This window comes from Doryrhamphus excisus, chromosome 10 (genome assembly GCF_030265055.1).
Source record: "Doryrhamphus excisus isolate RoL2022-K1 chromosome 10, RoL_Dexc_1.0, whole genome shotgun sequence".
NCBI classification, from domain to species: domain Eukaryota; kingdom Metazoa; phylum Chordata; class Actinopteri; order Syngnathiformes; family Syngnathidae; genus Doryrhamphus; species Doryrhamphus excisus.
This window is the reverse complement of record NC_080475.1, coordinates 8862184-8879190: the sequence shown is the minus strand read 5'-3', so window position 1 is coordinate 8879190 and position 17007 is coordinate 8862184. Positions and strand designations below refer to the sequence as shown.

Sequence of the window (17007 nt, the reverse complement as noted above, 5' to 3'; positions counted from 1 at the left end):
AAACGGGTCAAATTGATCCGTAACATAATACAAGGTTAACTAGCATGATTTGTTAACCCTTGTATTATGTTACGGGTCAATTAGACCCGTTTCAGTTTTTGTGTTGACCAAAGTACTGGTTATCCTTTCTTTTTCTTCATGAAATTTTGTGACTTTTCCTCATCTAGGGTCATTAACACAAAAACTGAAACAGGTCAAATTGACCCGTAACATAATGCAAGGGTTAACTACCATGATGCTAGCATGATTTGTTAACAAATCATGCTAGTTAACCTTGTTAACCTTAACTGAAACGGGTCAAATTGACCCGCAACATAATACAAGGGTTAACAAATCATGCTAGTTAACCTTGTTAACCTTAACTGAAACGGGTCAAATTGACCCGCAACATAATACAAGGGTTAACAAATCATGCTAGTTAACCTTGTTAACCTTAACTGAAACGGGTCAAATTGACCCGCAACATAATACAAGGGTTAACAAATCATGCTAGTTAACCTTGTTAACCTTAACTGAAACGGGTCAAATTGACCCGCAACATAATACAAGGGTTAACAAATCATGCTAGTTAACCTTGTTAACCTTAACTGAAACGGGTCAAATTGACCCGCAACATAATACAAGGGTTAACAAATCATGCTAGTTAACCTTGTTAACCTTAACTGAAACGGGTCAAATTGACCCGCAACATAATACAAGGGTTAACAAATCATGCTAGTTAACCTTGTTAACCTTAACTGAAACGGGTCAAATTGACCCGCAACATAATACAAGGGTTAAAATGCATAAGAAAGTTGTTGATTTTGAATATTATTATATTATCATTTCTGTCATGGTTTACTTTAAAATGTTAGCAAAAATACATTTTTATTGTGGTAAGAAATGCTTGAGAGCCAGATACAGTCATCAAAAGAGCCCTACCTGGCTCCCGAGCCATAGGTTCCCTACCTCTGTTCTAAGCGTTGTATCTGGGACAACGGCCCACTGTCTTCACTCCCGGTGCCGGCTATCGCCACGTGCTACAATACCTGCTTTGAATGCGGATGCGGATTTGAACAAGTAGGGGAAATCTCAATGCTTGTAAGACCGAGTAGCACAAACGGCATGTCAATTTAATGAAACGCAGTCGGGATGAGCGAGTACACCACTATCTGTATGTGCTCACCCATCTAAATTATCCGTATCCATACTCGGAGTGGCTAAAAATACATGATCCGTAACGGATACTCGTTAATAACATCCCTAAAAATCAGATGTTAACGATGCGAGATCAAATGAAAAAAGCAATCTCATCACCTCACCAGTCATTTTAGAGGCACATGTGATATATTTGATAAGTAAATGCACATATAAATAATAAAAGAGTAGAAGGACGAAGGTGAAGCGCACCAGGCTGGTGCGCCATAAAAGTGCGCCAAGTCTTTCAAATCCATCAGCGGCGTAGCTGCATCGTGCATCTGTTGCGGTATCGCGGGGCGCTGCCCCGGCCGTACTCTTTACAGGAGCTGGCACACGTGCCTCTTCTTGCGCTTGCGAACCTGCAGCGCCGCTCTGGTGGCCATCTCGAAGACCTCGCGCACACCGTCCTTGGTCTTGGCCGAGCACTCCAGGTAGCTGAAGGCGCCGATGCGGTTGGCCATGTCCCTGCCTTCGTCCGACTTGACCGGTTCCTGCGGGTTGGACCGTGACAGACGGAGCTAGGTTAGAACGACGTTGCGGTCGCGGCGGCCGCAACGTGACGGTTGGCACGCGCCTGTTTCATCTTGGCCAGCTCTCGCCGTGTGTTTTCGTCATTCCTGAGGTCCTTCTTGTTACCCACAAGGATGATGGGGACGTTGGGACAAAAATGTTTCACTTCGGGCGTCCATTTCTCCGGAATGTTCTCTTTGAGAAGGGAGAATCAACATTCCAGCTTTTAAGGAAAACGGCGTACACGATTTTAAACGATTTTAAATGTGTATAAATGAATGCTACATCTTTTAGCATAGCCTTACCGAGGCTGTCAGGGCTGTCAATGGAGAAGCACATGAGGATAACGTCGGTGTCCGGGTAGGAGAGAGGCCTCAATCTGTCGTAGTCTTCCTGACCTGCCGTGTCCCACAGCGCCAGTTCCACCTGGCAGAGGAGGGCAAAAGGAGGCCATCAGTGCTCTCCAAAGTAGGTGGTAGCTAGGACAACCGTTGAAATGGCTTCCATGGAAAGTAAATATTGTCCATGACCGGTTCATGTGGTCTCGTGTGTCCTGTTGGTGGTCAAAACTATTTCACACTTATACGACTTAATGATATGTAAAAACGACTAAACGCAACTAACGACCAAGGCACATATATTTAGAGTAGTTACTTACTGGGGAACTAATGAGTAGAGTAGTTACTAAGGCACATGCATTTTAGACTAGTTACTGGGGAACTAATGACTAAGGCACATACGCTTAGAGTAGTTACTTATTGGGAAACTAATGATTAGAGTAGTTCTAAGGCACATAAATTTAGAGTGGTTACTGAGGAACTAATGACTAAGGCACATATATTTAAAGTAGTTACTTACTGGGGAACTAATGATTAGAGTAGTTACTAAGGCACATGCATTTAGACTAGTTGCTGGGGAACTAATGACTAAGGCACATACGCTTAGAGTAGTTACTTATTGGGAAACTAATGATTAGAGTAGTTCTAAGGCACATAAATTTGAGTGGTTACTGAGGAACTAATGACTAAGGCACATATATTTAGAGTAGTTACTTACTGGGGAACTAATGATTAGAGTAGTTCTAAGGCACATACATTTAGAGTGGTTACTGAGGAACTAATGACTAAGGCACATATATTTAAAGTAGTTACTTATTGGGAAACTAATGATTAGAGTAGTTACTAAGGCACATGCATTTAGACTAGTTACTGGGGAACTAATGACTAAGGCACATACGCTTAGAGTAGTTACTTATTGGGAAACTAATGATTAGAGTAGTTCTAAGGCACATAAATTTGAGTGGTTACTGAGGAACTAATGACTAAGGCACATATATTTAAAGTAGTTACTTACTGGGGAACTAATGATTAGAGTAGTTCTAAGGCACAAACATTTAGAGTGGTTACTGAGGAACTAATGACTAAGGCACATATATTTAAAGTAGTTACTTACTGGGGAACTAATGATTAGAGTAGTTCTAAGGCACATACATTTAGAGTGGTTACTGAGGAACTAATGACTAAGGCACATACGCTTAGAGTAGTTACTTATTGGGAAACTAATGATTAGAGTAGTTCTAAGGCACATAAATTTGAGTGGTTACTGAGGAACTAATGACTAAGGCACATATATTTAAAGTAGTTACTTATTGGGGAACTAATGATTAGAGTAGTTCTAAGGCACATAAATTTGAGTGGTTACTGAGGAACTAATGACTAAGGCACATATATTTAAAGTAGTTACTTACTGGGGAACTAATGATTAGAGTAGTTCTAAGGCACATACATTTAGAGTGGTTACTGAGTAACTAATGACTAAGGCACATATATTTAAAGTAGTTACTTACTGGGGAACTAATGAGTAGAGTAGTTACTAAGGCACATGCATTTAGACTAGTTACTGGGGAACTAATGACTAAGGCACATACGCTTAGAGTAGTTACTTATTGGGAAACTAATGATTAGAGTGGTTCTAAGGCACATACATTTAGAGTGGTTACTGAGGAACTAATGACTAAGGCACATATATTTAAAGTAGTTACTTACTGGGGAACTAATGATTAGAGTAGTTCTAAGGCACATACATTTAGAGTGGTTACTGAGGAACTAATGACTAAGGCACATATATTTAAAGTAGTTACTTACTGGGGAACTAATGAGTAGAGTAGTTACTGAGGCACATGCATTTAGACTAGTTACTGGGGAACTAATGACTAAGGCACATATAGTTTTACTTAATGATATGTAAAAAGTAGGGCTGTCAAAGTTCACGTGTTAGCATAGCATTAGATCGATGCACGGTGACGCTGTAGCCACAAGCTGGAACAAATAAGCAGAAACGGAGAAAGAAAACGAGTATTTGTATTGTTAAACTGAGCTTCAAAGCCCTGGCAGATGGCTCTAGTAGCAAGACCCAAGTTATTTGGTTCTACTCTCATCACGGATTACATGGCCTGCGTGGAAAAAACATAATAGGTCTACTCTAAGACGTTTTACATTTTACAACTTCACAGAACTTCAGACTTTGAATTTGTCCAAAAATATCGGTATATATATATCGTGTATTCAACGTAAGTATATTGGGATATGAGTTTTGGTCCATATCAAACCGCGACAGCCCCAAATGCAGCAAAAATCGGGGGTTTTCAATCTCCTCAAATCTCCAATATAAGATATAGCAGATGGCTCTTGTAGCAAGACCCAAGTTTTTTTGGTTCTACTCTCATCGCGGATTACATGGCCTGCCAGAGACCAGAGCAGTGTAGGTCGCTTTTAATCGCAGCTCCAATTAAACATGAAAAAAAAAATGTGGGATTGTATTGTAATAAAAAATGAATTTCTATGTATTATAATGTGTTTTAAAAGAGAAATGTATTTTCATTTGTACATTTCATGAAGGAAAGATGCATTGTGGCAAATCTTTAATATTAATCCTTTCTGAATGATCCTAAATAGGCTTTTTTACTCACAAACATTTAGAATTTAAAACCAGTATCATATATAAATCTTATTTTTGCGCTCACATTTTGTATTTGCTGAATGTTTGTGGGCGAGTTTAATAACTATTGTGCTAATAATATAGAAATATAATAATACAATAATATGCTTGCTGACTATTGTTTTAAATAATGGCCGAAATTTATGAAATTGATATCCCTTTCCATAAAATTTCGGTATTTCTACCTGCGATTAAATGTGATTAATTGAGTTAACTGGACAGATTGCGATTAATCACGGTCAGATATTTTAATCGGTTGACAGCACTCATAAAAAGTAAAGCGTCTCTTGCTTTTACTACCATCGGCCACTAGGTGTCATGCGTTGTCCGAGTTAAGCTGCTAGCTGCTAGCTGCTAAATATTCCGCTGGATGAGGTTTAAAAAGTGACATCATCGTGTCGTCGGCGAGAACGGCAACTTCAAGTATTAGATGTCGGATCCCGCCACACTCCCAGAGGGACTGGAGCGGGAAACAGGAAAGAGGACATTATTCATTACACGGGGGTGAGGGGGGTGGGGGGGGTTTCCCAGCCGGTACAGGAAGGTGGCGCACATCCATTTCCTGTTATTGACTGGCGTTCAGCTGTGGAATTACAATGAAAAGTCCCAGAGTACTGCCGCGGTCTGTAGTACTCGCGCTTCACAGTAGTACCCAGCGCCATGTACCTGTTTGCCATCCACTTCGATGTCGGCAATGTAGTTCTCAAAGACGGTGGGGACGTAGACCTCCGGGAACTGGTCCTTGCTGAAGACGATGAGGAGACACGTCTTACCGCACGCGCCGTCGCCGACTATGACCAACTTCTTCCTGATGGCTGCCATCTGCAAAGACGTTACATTGGGAAGATATAGCAGATATATCAGATTTTTATTATTATTATTTTATTTTGGTATACATCAGATTACAATTGAGTGCATCCCATAATCAAATCCTACCCCTCCATCTGGTACTTTTACAATCAGTAACTGTTACATTTGTTCACTTCCTGCTTTCCATAATACAGTTTAAGGTTTTTTGTTTTTGTTTTTTTTCTTAATATACACATATATACATATATATATTTCCTAATGTCATTTAATTTTTGTAATTTTTTAAATTATTTTTTGTATTATTTTTTTAATTTTTAGTATTTTTTAATTTTATTTTTTATTTTTATTTTGGTATGGATCAGATTACAATTGAGTGCATCAAATAATCAGTTCCCAGTTGCACATGTCCAAAAGGAGTAGGAAGAAGCAAAACTTATTAAATCCTACCCCTCCATCTGGTACTTTTACAATCAGTAACTGTTACATTTGTTCACTTCCTGCTTTCCATAATACAGTTTTTTTTTAGCCTTATGCATTATTTTAGCTGTTTGAAGATGAACTATATCAGTAAGTTGAAGTATTAGTGATTTTAGAAATAAGGAGTTAGTATGTTCTCTGTAGGCGGCATTATGAATTATCCTTACTGGCCTTTTTTGCAGTACATTTAGCGAATGAAGATTGCTTTTTATAGTTATTAGCCCATATTTCCACACAATAAGTAAGATATGGTAGAACCAGAGAGAATGAATGAGTGGATACTTGTAGCATACAGGTTTAGCTTGATTGAAATACATTATTTTTATTTTAAAAGAGACATAAGTGTCTGCATCACTGGAGCCAAGCAGGACAGTAAGGGTGTGGTGGCTCAGATTCCTCCGGACAAACAATTTAGCAATATTTCAAACTAGTCCAATGGTCCAGTCACTCAATTCGTTCAGAAAATTCGAAATATAGAGACACATTATACCGGAAATGTCGGATTTTCAAGCCTCCGCAATGTTTTGGTTCAATCGTAACTTTATTGTCCAAATTTCACCGTCGGTGACGTCATCAAATGAGGCTCCTCGTGCTAGTAGTGTCAGGGTTGGGTTCAAGGTACTGCTAAACTTTTAACGTCTAACCTGTTTAAGAGGGAAAAAAACACCTTATGGAATAAAATGTGACGCGTTGCTATTACTTCGAAGAAACGTTTAAAAGCATTAGTCACCAACAGAGGGAAACTTCTGGGAAAAAGTAACAGGTTTCAACAAGTCAGCGAGGTACTGCTGCTAGCTAGCTAGAGAGCAGCCGCGGTTTAATTTTGACCTCAAAGTCACTTTTTGTCTGTGTAAGTTATTAGGCTTTTTAGGAGTTTTTTTTCGCCTACCTTCGCCGAAAAAAAGACTTTCAAATTCGGAGGAGTTCCGTGTTTGCTTGGCTAGGCGTATCAGCGGCAGTGTGCATGAAACAGCCCAGAAAGAATCAGACGCATTACCCTCCCCGGTTGCTGCGTTCAATTACAACTTGTAAACTTTGCTATCATTCCGTATGTTGGTTCGCGAGGCAATAATTGTCGTTAATGTCAATGAATGTTTACATGAATAACAGTCCTCATTTTAAATATTAAAATGTCATTCTAAAAATATTGTTTTTCAAATCTTAAAAATTGTCTCCATGTTGCCGTGATAGGAGTGGAAAGTGGAAATAGTCCGATTTCACTGAATGCAACGTTGAATCCCATTGGTTGCGAGTACCAGCGTTCCCTCCCCCTGACGGTTATTGGATGACATCACTTTAGGAACATTTTGAAATATAATATAATATATATATAAAATATATAATATAAAGATATATTTAGAATATTTAGATAAAAAACTTATTCCCAAATGAGTTGAACAATTTGATGCTGGAAGCATTCACACTATTACTTTACAGAACTGTTATTCCTGTCATATTACAGTGTAGTAATTTCCAAGTCTTACCACAAGAGGGCGCCCAAATACAAGATAACTGTTATTATAATATGCTTTGTCCTTATGGTTGATTTAATTCTATTTCTCTTTGAAGGTTTTTTTTTATTTATCAGAAACCATATGAACTAGTTCATGCTCCTTTACTTCTGTAGAGTATACTTTGGGGATTTGTAAACTAGACCTTGACCAAATAAAAAGACTCATTTCTCCATAAGTTGACATTTATAGTCACCATCATTTCCTACCTCCTACTAATGAGAATGTAGACACAAGCGTTTTTTTTTTTCTTTCCAAAGCGTCTTTCATCTGGACTCCCTGTGGTGTCTTTTTTTACTCGGTAATCAGCTGAGTAAAATACACTTCTGGGAGCTGAGAAAGATTGGGTATAAATTCCCCCTGTTGCTTCCCATAAAATACTCCCAAACTGCCAAACTCCCAAACTCATTATTCATGTGTGGATGTCATGTGGGAAATTGGGGAGATTGGAGAAGTGTGGAACGGGAGAAGCAGGTGGGGAAGGAGGGATGAATGGATGCAGTGTGGACCCCCCACTGGCAAATGAACTGAATTGGATTCAGTGGCCTCGCCTTGCACACTGATGTCTCTTTGGGTTACACGCGGACATCGGAGAAATGCCGCGGGAGTAGTTTAACTTCTCTTAGACCCGTCGCTGTCCGGAAGTACTTCATGTCAGGCTTGAAGAGTCTTGAAGCAGTCATGATGTGCTATATATATCACTATATTGGCACTTACTATGGTACCCATTATGGCATTGGATGCTCATATCACCGAGTACTTTGGTACGTGACAAAAAAAAAAACAACAAATAAAAAACTTGAACTATATTAGGAAAGCAGGAAGTGAACAAATGTAACAGTTACTGATTGTAAAAGTACCAGATGGAGGGGTAGGATTTAATAAGCTTTGCTTCTTCCTACTCCTTTTGGACATGTGGAACTGGGAACTGATTATTTGATGCACTCAATTGGAATCTGATCCATACCAAAATAAAAAAAAAAATAAAAAAATAATAAAAATTAAAAAAAATAATTACAAAAATTAAATTATATTTAAAAAAAAATATATATATATATATATATATATATATATGTGTGTGTGTATATTAGGAAAATAAAACCCACAAAAAACCTTAAACTGTATTATGGAAAGCAGGAAGTGAACAAATGTAACAGTTACTGATTGTAAAAGTACCAGATGGAGGGGTAGGATTTAATAAGCTTTGCTTCTTCCTACTCCTTTTGGACATGTGGAACTGGGAACTGATTATGGGATGCACTCAATTGTAATCTGATCCGTACCAAAATAAAAATAAATAAATAAATAATATTAATAAAATAAAAAAAAATACTTAAAATTAAAAATATATATATTAGGAAATATATATGTGTATATATATGTATATTGGGAAAAAAACAAAACAAAAAAACCTTAAACTGTATTATAGAAAGCAGGAAGTGAACAAATGTAACAGTTAGTGATTGTAAAAGTACCAGATGGAGGGGTAGGATTTAATAAGCTTTGCTTCTTCCTACTCCTTTTGGATATGTGGAACTGGGAACTGATTATGGGATGCACTCAATTGGAATCTGATGCATGTTCAAATGAAATAAAACCATTACCATTACCATTACCATTACCATTACCAATAACCTTTCAACTTTCAATTCTTCTCCATTTGGGCTCTCCTAACTGAAGTATACTTTCAATGGTTGACAAAAACGCCTTTGCAGCAATATTTCTCTTCAACCCCCCAAATAGAACCTTTTCTGTCTGATCCCATCCCGATAAGAACTAAAGCTCTTTATGAGATTTAGAAAAGGAGAAACAGAGTGACACGCTGTAAAGGAGGAGAAAGAGAGAGAAAACGAGTGGGAGAAGATTAAAAATACAGAAGGAGCAACAGATATGCCCGTCCATGAATCAGTACTGTGGAAAAAAAAAAAAAAACCTAATCCCAGATTTCAACGGGTGTTGTGTTTCCTAAAACGAAATCCTGTATTGTGACAGGCTCCTGTATCATAGCGTTTGTGTTCTACAAGTTATAAACATGACCCCACTGCACTGATGCTAAAATGATGGGAAGGTTTATAGTACAACATCAGGCAGGGATCAAGTGTTAAAAGAACACAATCCCAGGCATTAAATGAAGAGTAAAAATATATAATAATATAATAAATAAAATAAAATAAAATAAAATAAAATAAAATAAAATAAAATAAAATAAAATAAAATAAAATAAAATAAAATAAAATAAAATAAAATAAAATAAAATAAAATAAAATAAAATAAAATAAAATAAAATAAAATTAAAAAAAAAATAGCAATGTATCTCAGAAAAAGTCATCCATTTGCTTATTGGCAAACATAAACATGACCCCACTGCACTGACGCTAAAATGAAGGGAAGGTTTATAGTACAACATCAGGCAAGGATCAAGTGTTAAAAGAACACAATCCCAGGCATTAAATGAAGAGTAAAAATATAGAATAAAATAAAAATAAAAATAAAAATAAAAATAAAAATAAAAATAAAAATAAAAATAAAAATAAAAATAAAAATAAAAATAAAAATAAAAATAAAAATAAAAATAAAAATAAAAATAAAAATAAAAAATAGCAATGTATCTCAGAAAAAGTCATCCATTTGCTTATTGGCAAACATAAACATGACCCCACTGCACTGACGCTAAAATGAAGGGAAGGTTTATAGTAGAACATCAGGCAGGGATCAAGTGCTAAAAGAACACAATCCCAGGCATTAAATGAAGAGTAAAAATATATAATAATATAATAAATAAAAATAAAAATAAAAATAAAAATAAAAATAAAAATAAAAATAAAAATAAAAATAAAAATAAAAATAAAAATAAAAATAAAAATAAAAATAAAAATAAAAATAAAAATAAAAATAAAAATAAATATAAAAATAGGCATTAAATGAAGAGTAAAAATATTAAAAATAAAAATAAAAATAAAAATAAAAATAAAAATAAAAATAAAAATAAAAATAAAAATAAAAATAAAAATAAAAATAAAAGCAATGTATCTCAAAAAAGTCATCCATTTACTTATTCAATCTCATACATGTCAGAATACGCCATTGAGAAATACTGCATTACAAACCGATACCGCCGTCTTCACCTTCACTATTGAATGTTTTAAAGAGCCATGGAAACCGGTTTCAGTGCAGCCTCTCCCTCGCTTGCCCTCGCTTCCCAGCTGGTGTGCATATCATGGCGCACGTATAGGATAACCGACTCCTTTCACACGTGGACATCTGATAAGTCAAAGCATCATCACTTTGCTTCCCAAGTGAGACAGCAGGTGACATCGTCAATAAATAGTCATATGAGCATTTCCTGTTTTTGCGCCTCCATTTGTTTGTGCGTTGGTATATTTGGCGAAATGGAACACCTCATGGAACACATCATTGAATTTACGGTCCATCATAACCACACAATAACGACACAATAACTCCAAGTATGACAGCACAAACATACATATTAAATGCACAAACAGCACAAACAAAGAATGGCAAATATTTGACTATTTTGGATTCTGAGAGTGTTTGAGGGGGATGATTATGTAATAGGCCAAAACCAAAAACAAAAGCAGCACAAATGTTAATTTTAACTGCACAAAACAGCACAAACGTAGCACAAAAAATGACACTACTTCGGTTCAATTTGGAGCATGTTGGGGGATGGTTATGTAATAGACCAAAACTTAAATCATTAATAACTCAATAACAAAAACAGCACAAATGGTCAATTTAACCGCACAAACCAGCACAAACCTAGCACAAAAAAATGACATTACTTTGGTTCATTTTAGAGCATGTTGGTGGGCTGGTTATGCAATAGGCCAAAACTTAAATCAATAATAACTCAACAACAAAAACAGCACAAATGGTCAATTTAACCGCACAAACCAGCACAAACCTAGCACAAAAAAATGACATTACTTTGGTTCATTTTAGAGCATGTTGGTGGGCTGGTTATGCAATAGGCCAAAACTTAAATCAATAATAACTCAACAACAAAAACAGCACAAATGGTCAATTTAACCGCACAAACCAGCACAAACCTAGCACAAACCAGCACAAACCTAGCACAAAAAAATGACACTACTTTGGTTAAATTTGGAGCATGTTGGGGGGCTGGGTGACCTTTGTTTGACCTATGTAATAAACTGTAATAAGAATTTTTTTTAATTTTAACTCCACAAAACAGCACAAACGTAGCACAAAAAAATGACACTATTTCGGTTCAATTTGGAGCATGTTGTAGGCTGGTTATGCAATAGGCCAAAACTTAAATCATTAATAACTCAATAACAAAAACAGCACAAATGGTCATCTTAACCGCACAAACCAGCACAAACCAGCACAAACCCAGCACAAACTTAGCACAAACCTAGCACAAAAAAATGGCACTACTTTGGTTAAATTTGGAGCATGTTGGGGGGCTGGGTGACCTTTGTTTGACCTATGTAATAAACTGTAATAAGAATTTTTTTTATTTTAACTCCACAAAACAGCACAAACGTAGCACAAAAAAATGACACTACTTCGGTTCGATTTGGAGCATGTTGAGGGCTGGTTATGTAATAGACCAAAACTTAGATCATTAATAACTCATAAACAAAAACAGCACAAATGGTCAATTTAACCGCACAAACCAGCACAAACCTAGCACAAACTTAGCAAAAAAAAAATGGCACTACTTTGGTTCAATTTGGAGCATGTTGGGGGGCTGGGTGACCTTTGTTTGACCTATGTAATAAACTGTAATAAGATTTTTTTTTTTAATTTTAACTCCACAAAACAGCACAAACGTAGCACAAAAAAATGACACCACTTCGGTTCAATTTGGAGCATGTTGGGGGCTGGTTATGTTATAGGCCAAAACTTAAATCATTAATAACTCAATAACAAAAACAGCACAAATGGTCAATTTAACCGCACAAACCAGCACAAACCAGCACAAACCTAGCACAAAAAAATGACACTATTTTGGTTCAATTTGGAGCATGTTGGGGGGCTGGGTGACCTTTGTTTGACTTATGTAAAAAACTACAATAACTGAAAAACAAAGCAGAAAAAATGCAATTTTTTTTTTCAAAACAGCACAAACGTAGCACAAAAAAATGACACTACTTCGGTTCAATTTGGAGCATGTTGAGGGCTGGTTATGTGTTAGGCCAAAACTTAAATCATTAATAACTCAATAACAAAAACAGCACAAATGGTCATCTTAACCGCACAAACCCAGCACAAACCTAGCACAAACCTAGCACAAAAAAATAACACTACTTTGGTTCAATTCAGAGTATGTTGGGGGGCTGGGTGACCTTTGTTTGACCTATGTAATAAACTGTAATAACTGTAATAAGAATTTTTTTTTTATTTTAACTCCACAAAACAGCACAAACGTAGCACAAAAAATGACACTACTTCGGTTCAATTTGGGGGCATGTTGTAGGCTGGTTATGTAATAGGTCAAAATGCCAATATGTAAATACAAAATTAGTTCAACACAATAAAAAAAATTGAGGAATTTCGCTATTTTTATAAAATTGCAATGATAATTGTAATTCAAAGTCATAATTTGAACGAGAAGATCAGCGCAGGGTGGGTCTTGAATATCTGAAATGTAAATTTACTGCAGCTCACTGTGGCGTTGTCGCCGCTAATGAGAGCCCCAAGCAGGACTCATTGGACATTCACGCTGAGATGCAAGACCATCAATTAGCGATGCAGGAGGAGACTGGCCTTTCAAGCTTATTGCGGCTTTGAAGGGATAAGGCCGTTTGAACATTTACATCTTGGAGTGAAAAAAGGGAAAAGGAGAAACAGACAAGAGGAAAAAGATGAGCTGGCAGGTTGCGCCCCGTTGCTGTCAAGTCGTCTTTTGCTGAGGCAACTCTGCTTTTCAACTTCAATTACAGTCTCTGATAAATGATGTGATTCCCGATTCAATACCGAGTAAGACTATGTCCACATCAATACGCATTTTGAAAAAAAATCATATTTTTCTACGCATTTTGGCTAACACATGGCAAGAACATGTTGATTGCTTTTGACAGAGCTGCTTTGCCCGCACATTGAATACTTCCCAGTTGTAAGAAGTCTACTGATAGACTGCTGTAATACAACACAAGGACGTAGAACACAATGTGCATTCATACTTGACGTGGTAGCAGTAGTCCATAAATACAATAACAAACAAATACAACAGAGTACTGATAGACTGCTGTAATACAACACAAGGACGTAGAACACAATGTGCGTTCATACGTGATGTGGTATCAGTAGTCCATAAATACAATAACAAACAGATACTGATACAGATACTGATAGATTGCTGTAATACAACACAAGGACGCAGAACACAATGTGCGTTCATTCGTGATGTGGTAGCAGTAGTACATAAATACAATAACAAACAGATACTGATACAGATACTGATAGATTGCTGTAATACAACACAAGGACGCAGAACACAATGTGCGTTCATACGTGACGTGGTGCAGTAGTCCATAAATACAATAACAAACAGATACAACAGAGTACTGATAGACTGCTGTAATACAACACAAGGACGCAGAACACAATGTGCGTTCATACGTGACGTGGTAGCAGTAGTCCATAAATACAATAACAAACAGATACAACAGAGTACTGATAGACTGCTGTAATACAACACAAGGACGCAGAACACAATGTGCGTTCATACATAATGTGGTAGCAGTAGAACATAAATGCAATAACAAACAGATACTGATACAGATACTGATAGATTGCTGTAATACAACACAAGCACGCAGAACACAATGTGCGTTCATACGTGATGTGGTAGCAGTAGTACATAAATACAATAACAAACAGATACTGATACAGATACTGATAGATTGCTGTAATACAACACAAGGACGTAGAACACAATGTGCGTTCATACTTGACGTGGTAGCAGTAGTCCATAAATACAATAACAAACAGATACAACAGAGTACTGATAGACTGCTGTAATACAACACAAGGACGCAGAACACAATGTGCGTTCATACGTGATGTGGTAGCAGTAGTACATAAATACAATAACAAACAGATACTGATACAGATGCTGATATACTGCTGTAATACAACACAAGGACGCAGAACACAATGTGCGTTCATACGTGATGTGGTAGCAGTAGTACATAAATACAATAACAAACAGATACTGATACAGATACTGATAGATTGCTGTAATACAACACAAGGACGCAGAACACAATGTGCGTTCATACGTGATGTGGTAGCAGTAGTACATAAATACAATAACAAACAGATACTGATACAGATACTGATAGATTGCTGTAATACAACACAAGGACGCAGAACACAATGTGCGTTCATACGTGACGTGGTAGCAGTAGAACATAAATACAATAACAAACAGATACAACAGAGTACTGATAGACTGCTGTAATACAACACAAGGACGCAGAACACAATGTGCGTTCATACGTGACGTGGTAGCAGTAGTACATAAATACAGTAACAAACAGATACAACAGAGTACTGATAGACTGCTGTAATACAACACAAGGACGCAGAACACAATGTGCGTTCATATGCAGGCAATTGCCTGTGTTTGCCTCACCCCCTGAAAATTAGTCTTTATGTGTGTTTTTGTACTTTGGAAACTATACTATATACAATACTTTAGTGCAGGGGCGGCCCGCGGGCCGTGAGTTTGAGGCCCCCGCCTTGATATGAAAGTTTAATTTGTTAATTTGCTTCATTTGTTTTTTGATTTTCTTATTTATTTTTCCATCTTATTTTGTGTTGAAAAATAAAAATTAACATAGAACATTTATTTAATAATTTATTAATAAATAAAAATAAATTTATCATAATTTATAATAATTTAATGTTTTATCAGAGCTTTTCCAAAGAACCAAAGCACTGAAAAAGTGGAGGGTATAGCAGAAGCATTGAAGACTATTATATTATATATTTATTAATATTTAATATAATTAATATTTATTAATATTTTTATTATATTTTTATTTTTAATATATATATATATATTTTTTTTTCACCCAGACCCTAGCTCCAGTGGCCCCCAAATAAATTGAGTTTGAGACCCCTGCTTTAGTGTATTCTGAACAGTTATTTCAGCATTCAACCGCTAGAGGGCGCTGCTCCCCTTTCGCAGCTGCCACATAGTCCCGCTGTTGATCCTGCAGGAGGGCAGTCCGGTTGCGCACTAACAGTCCGTCTGACTCCAACAGCAGCGCACATCTGTCCCGACGCGTCCTCGTCATCCGGGAGGTTAAAGGATTCTCGCCGCGACAAAAACCTTAACATGGATTTCTTCATCATGTTTCCTTGTCCCTGTAACTAAGTTTCCTTGAATCCATCCAAAGTGGAAAAGAGGAGCGGAACTTTGCGCGGACCCTTTTCCGGGGAAGACGGCGCAGACCTCCGTGACGGGAATCCCTGTTGACAAGGAGTCCCCGCAGCTCGACTGTGGAAGTGGATGTTTGGGGTGGAACTTTGCCGTCCAAGTATACACATAGAAGCCCAGCAGCCGTGGTAAATAGCGGATGAGGGGGTCGGGATGCGAGCCTTGGTGTTGTCTCGGATAGCGGACTGGCGATGAGGAGGGAGATCAGCTGAAGAGAAGCAGACCTCACCGCACCAACAGGTATGGGCATCATCAATGTGGCGGAGCCGCACATCTATTTGCGGGGGAAAAAATGACCACTTGTGAACATTTCCAGTTATTAAAATACATTTTAATATGATAGCAATATTGCTGCAAATACAAATAATTGCAATTGTTTCATTTATTGCACAAATACATGAACCCACCATAGTGAAGGGGCACATCTCCAAGATTTTAAATATCAGATTCCTTATTTTTTTTGTTGGTTTTAAAATGAAGTTGGTGTTTTTCTTGGCTGTGTAATTTTATTTTTATATAATTTTATTTTTTTATTCAATAGTCTGCCAGTTAAAACCCAGTCTAGGCTCAGTCTAGTGGGCAACATCGGCACCAAGCCATTCATTCATTCATTTATACCGCTTATCCGTGCTGGAGCCTATCCCAGCTGTCATCAGACGAGAGGCTGGTGGCCAGCCAATCGCAGGGCATATATAGACAAACAACCATTCACACTCACATTCATAGCTATGAACAATTTGGAGTCGCTAATTAACCTAGCATGTTTTTTTTTTTTGGAATGTTGGAGGAAACCGGAATACGGGGAAAACATGCAAACTCCACACAGAGATAACCGAGAGTGGAATTGAACTCGGGTTTCCTAGCTGTGAGGCCAGCGTGCTAACCACTCGAGCACCGTGCAGCCCTTAAAGCAGGGGTCTCAAACTCAATTTACTTGGGGGCCACTGGGTGAGACTGGGCCGCATCAGGTTTAAAAAACACAAATAAAAAAAATGCATTTATTAAAAAAAAAAAAAATTAAAAAAACGTCGCTTTGGTTCCAATTTTCTACAAGAAAAGCTCTGATAAAACATTCCACTGTTC

General features: G+C 37.1%; 2 protein-coding genes across 3 annotated transcripts in view; one reads left to right on the top strand and one right to left on the bottom strand.

Annotated features, from left to right (window-relative positions):
* The first annotated feature begins 6 nt into the window (after nt 1-6).
* Nucleotides 7-17007, top strand: part of LOC131136667 (chemokine-like protein TAFA-2) — a 91950-nt gene continuing 74949 nt past the window's right edge. For both annotated transcript variants that reach the window (XM_058083804.1, XM_058083805.1), the window contains exon 1: nt 7-16164. The gene's annotated coding sequence lies outside the window, so the exon portion shown is untranslated. The remainder of the gene's footprint in view (nt 16165-17007) is intronic.
* Nucleotides 557-6985, bottom strand: LOC131136663 (rho-related GTP-binding protein RhoA-D-like). Its single transcript, XM_058083799.1, has 5 exons — nt 6863-6985; nt 5353-5508; nt 1995-2115; nt 1754-1884; nt 557-1670 (listed from the first exon to the last, which is right to left on the bottom strand). The coding sequence occupies exons 2-5, from the start codon at nt 5506-5508 to the stop codon at nt 1497-1499; spliced, it is 582 nt and encodes a 193-aa protein (XP_057939782.1). The 5' UTR covers nt 6863-6985; the 3' UTR covers nt 557-1496.

Coding starts and splice junctions, on each gene's coding strand:
- LOC131136663 (XM_058083799.1), bottom strand. CDS start 5,508: ATGGCAGCCATCAGGAAGAAGTTGGTCATAGTCGGCGACGGCGCGTGC. Junction 1,885..1,994: donor TGACAGCCCTGACAGCCTCG/GTAAGGCTATGC, acceptor CCCTTCTCAAAG/AGAACATTCCGGAGAAATGG. Junction 1,671..1,753: donor AGCTGGCCAAGATGAAACAG/GCGCGTGCCAAC, acceptor TCCAACCCGCAG/GAACCGGTCAAGTCGGACGA.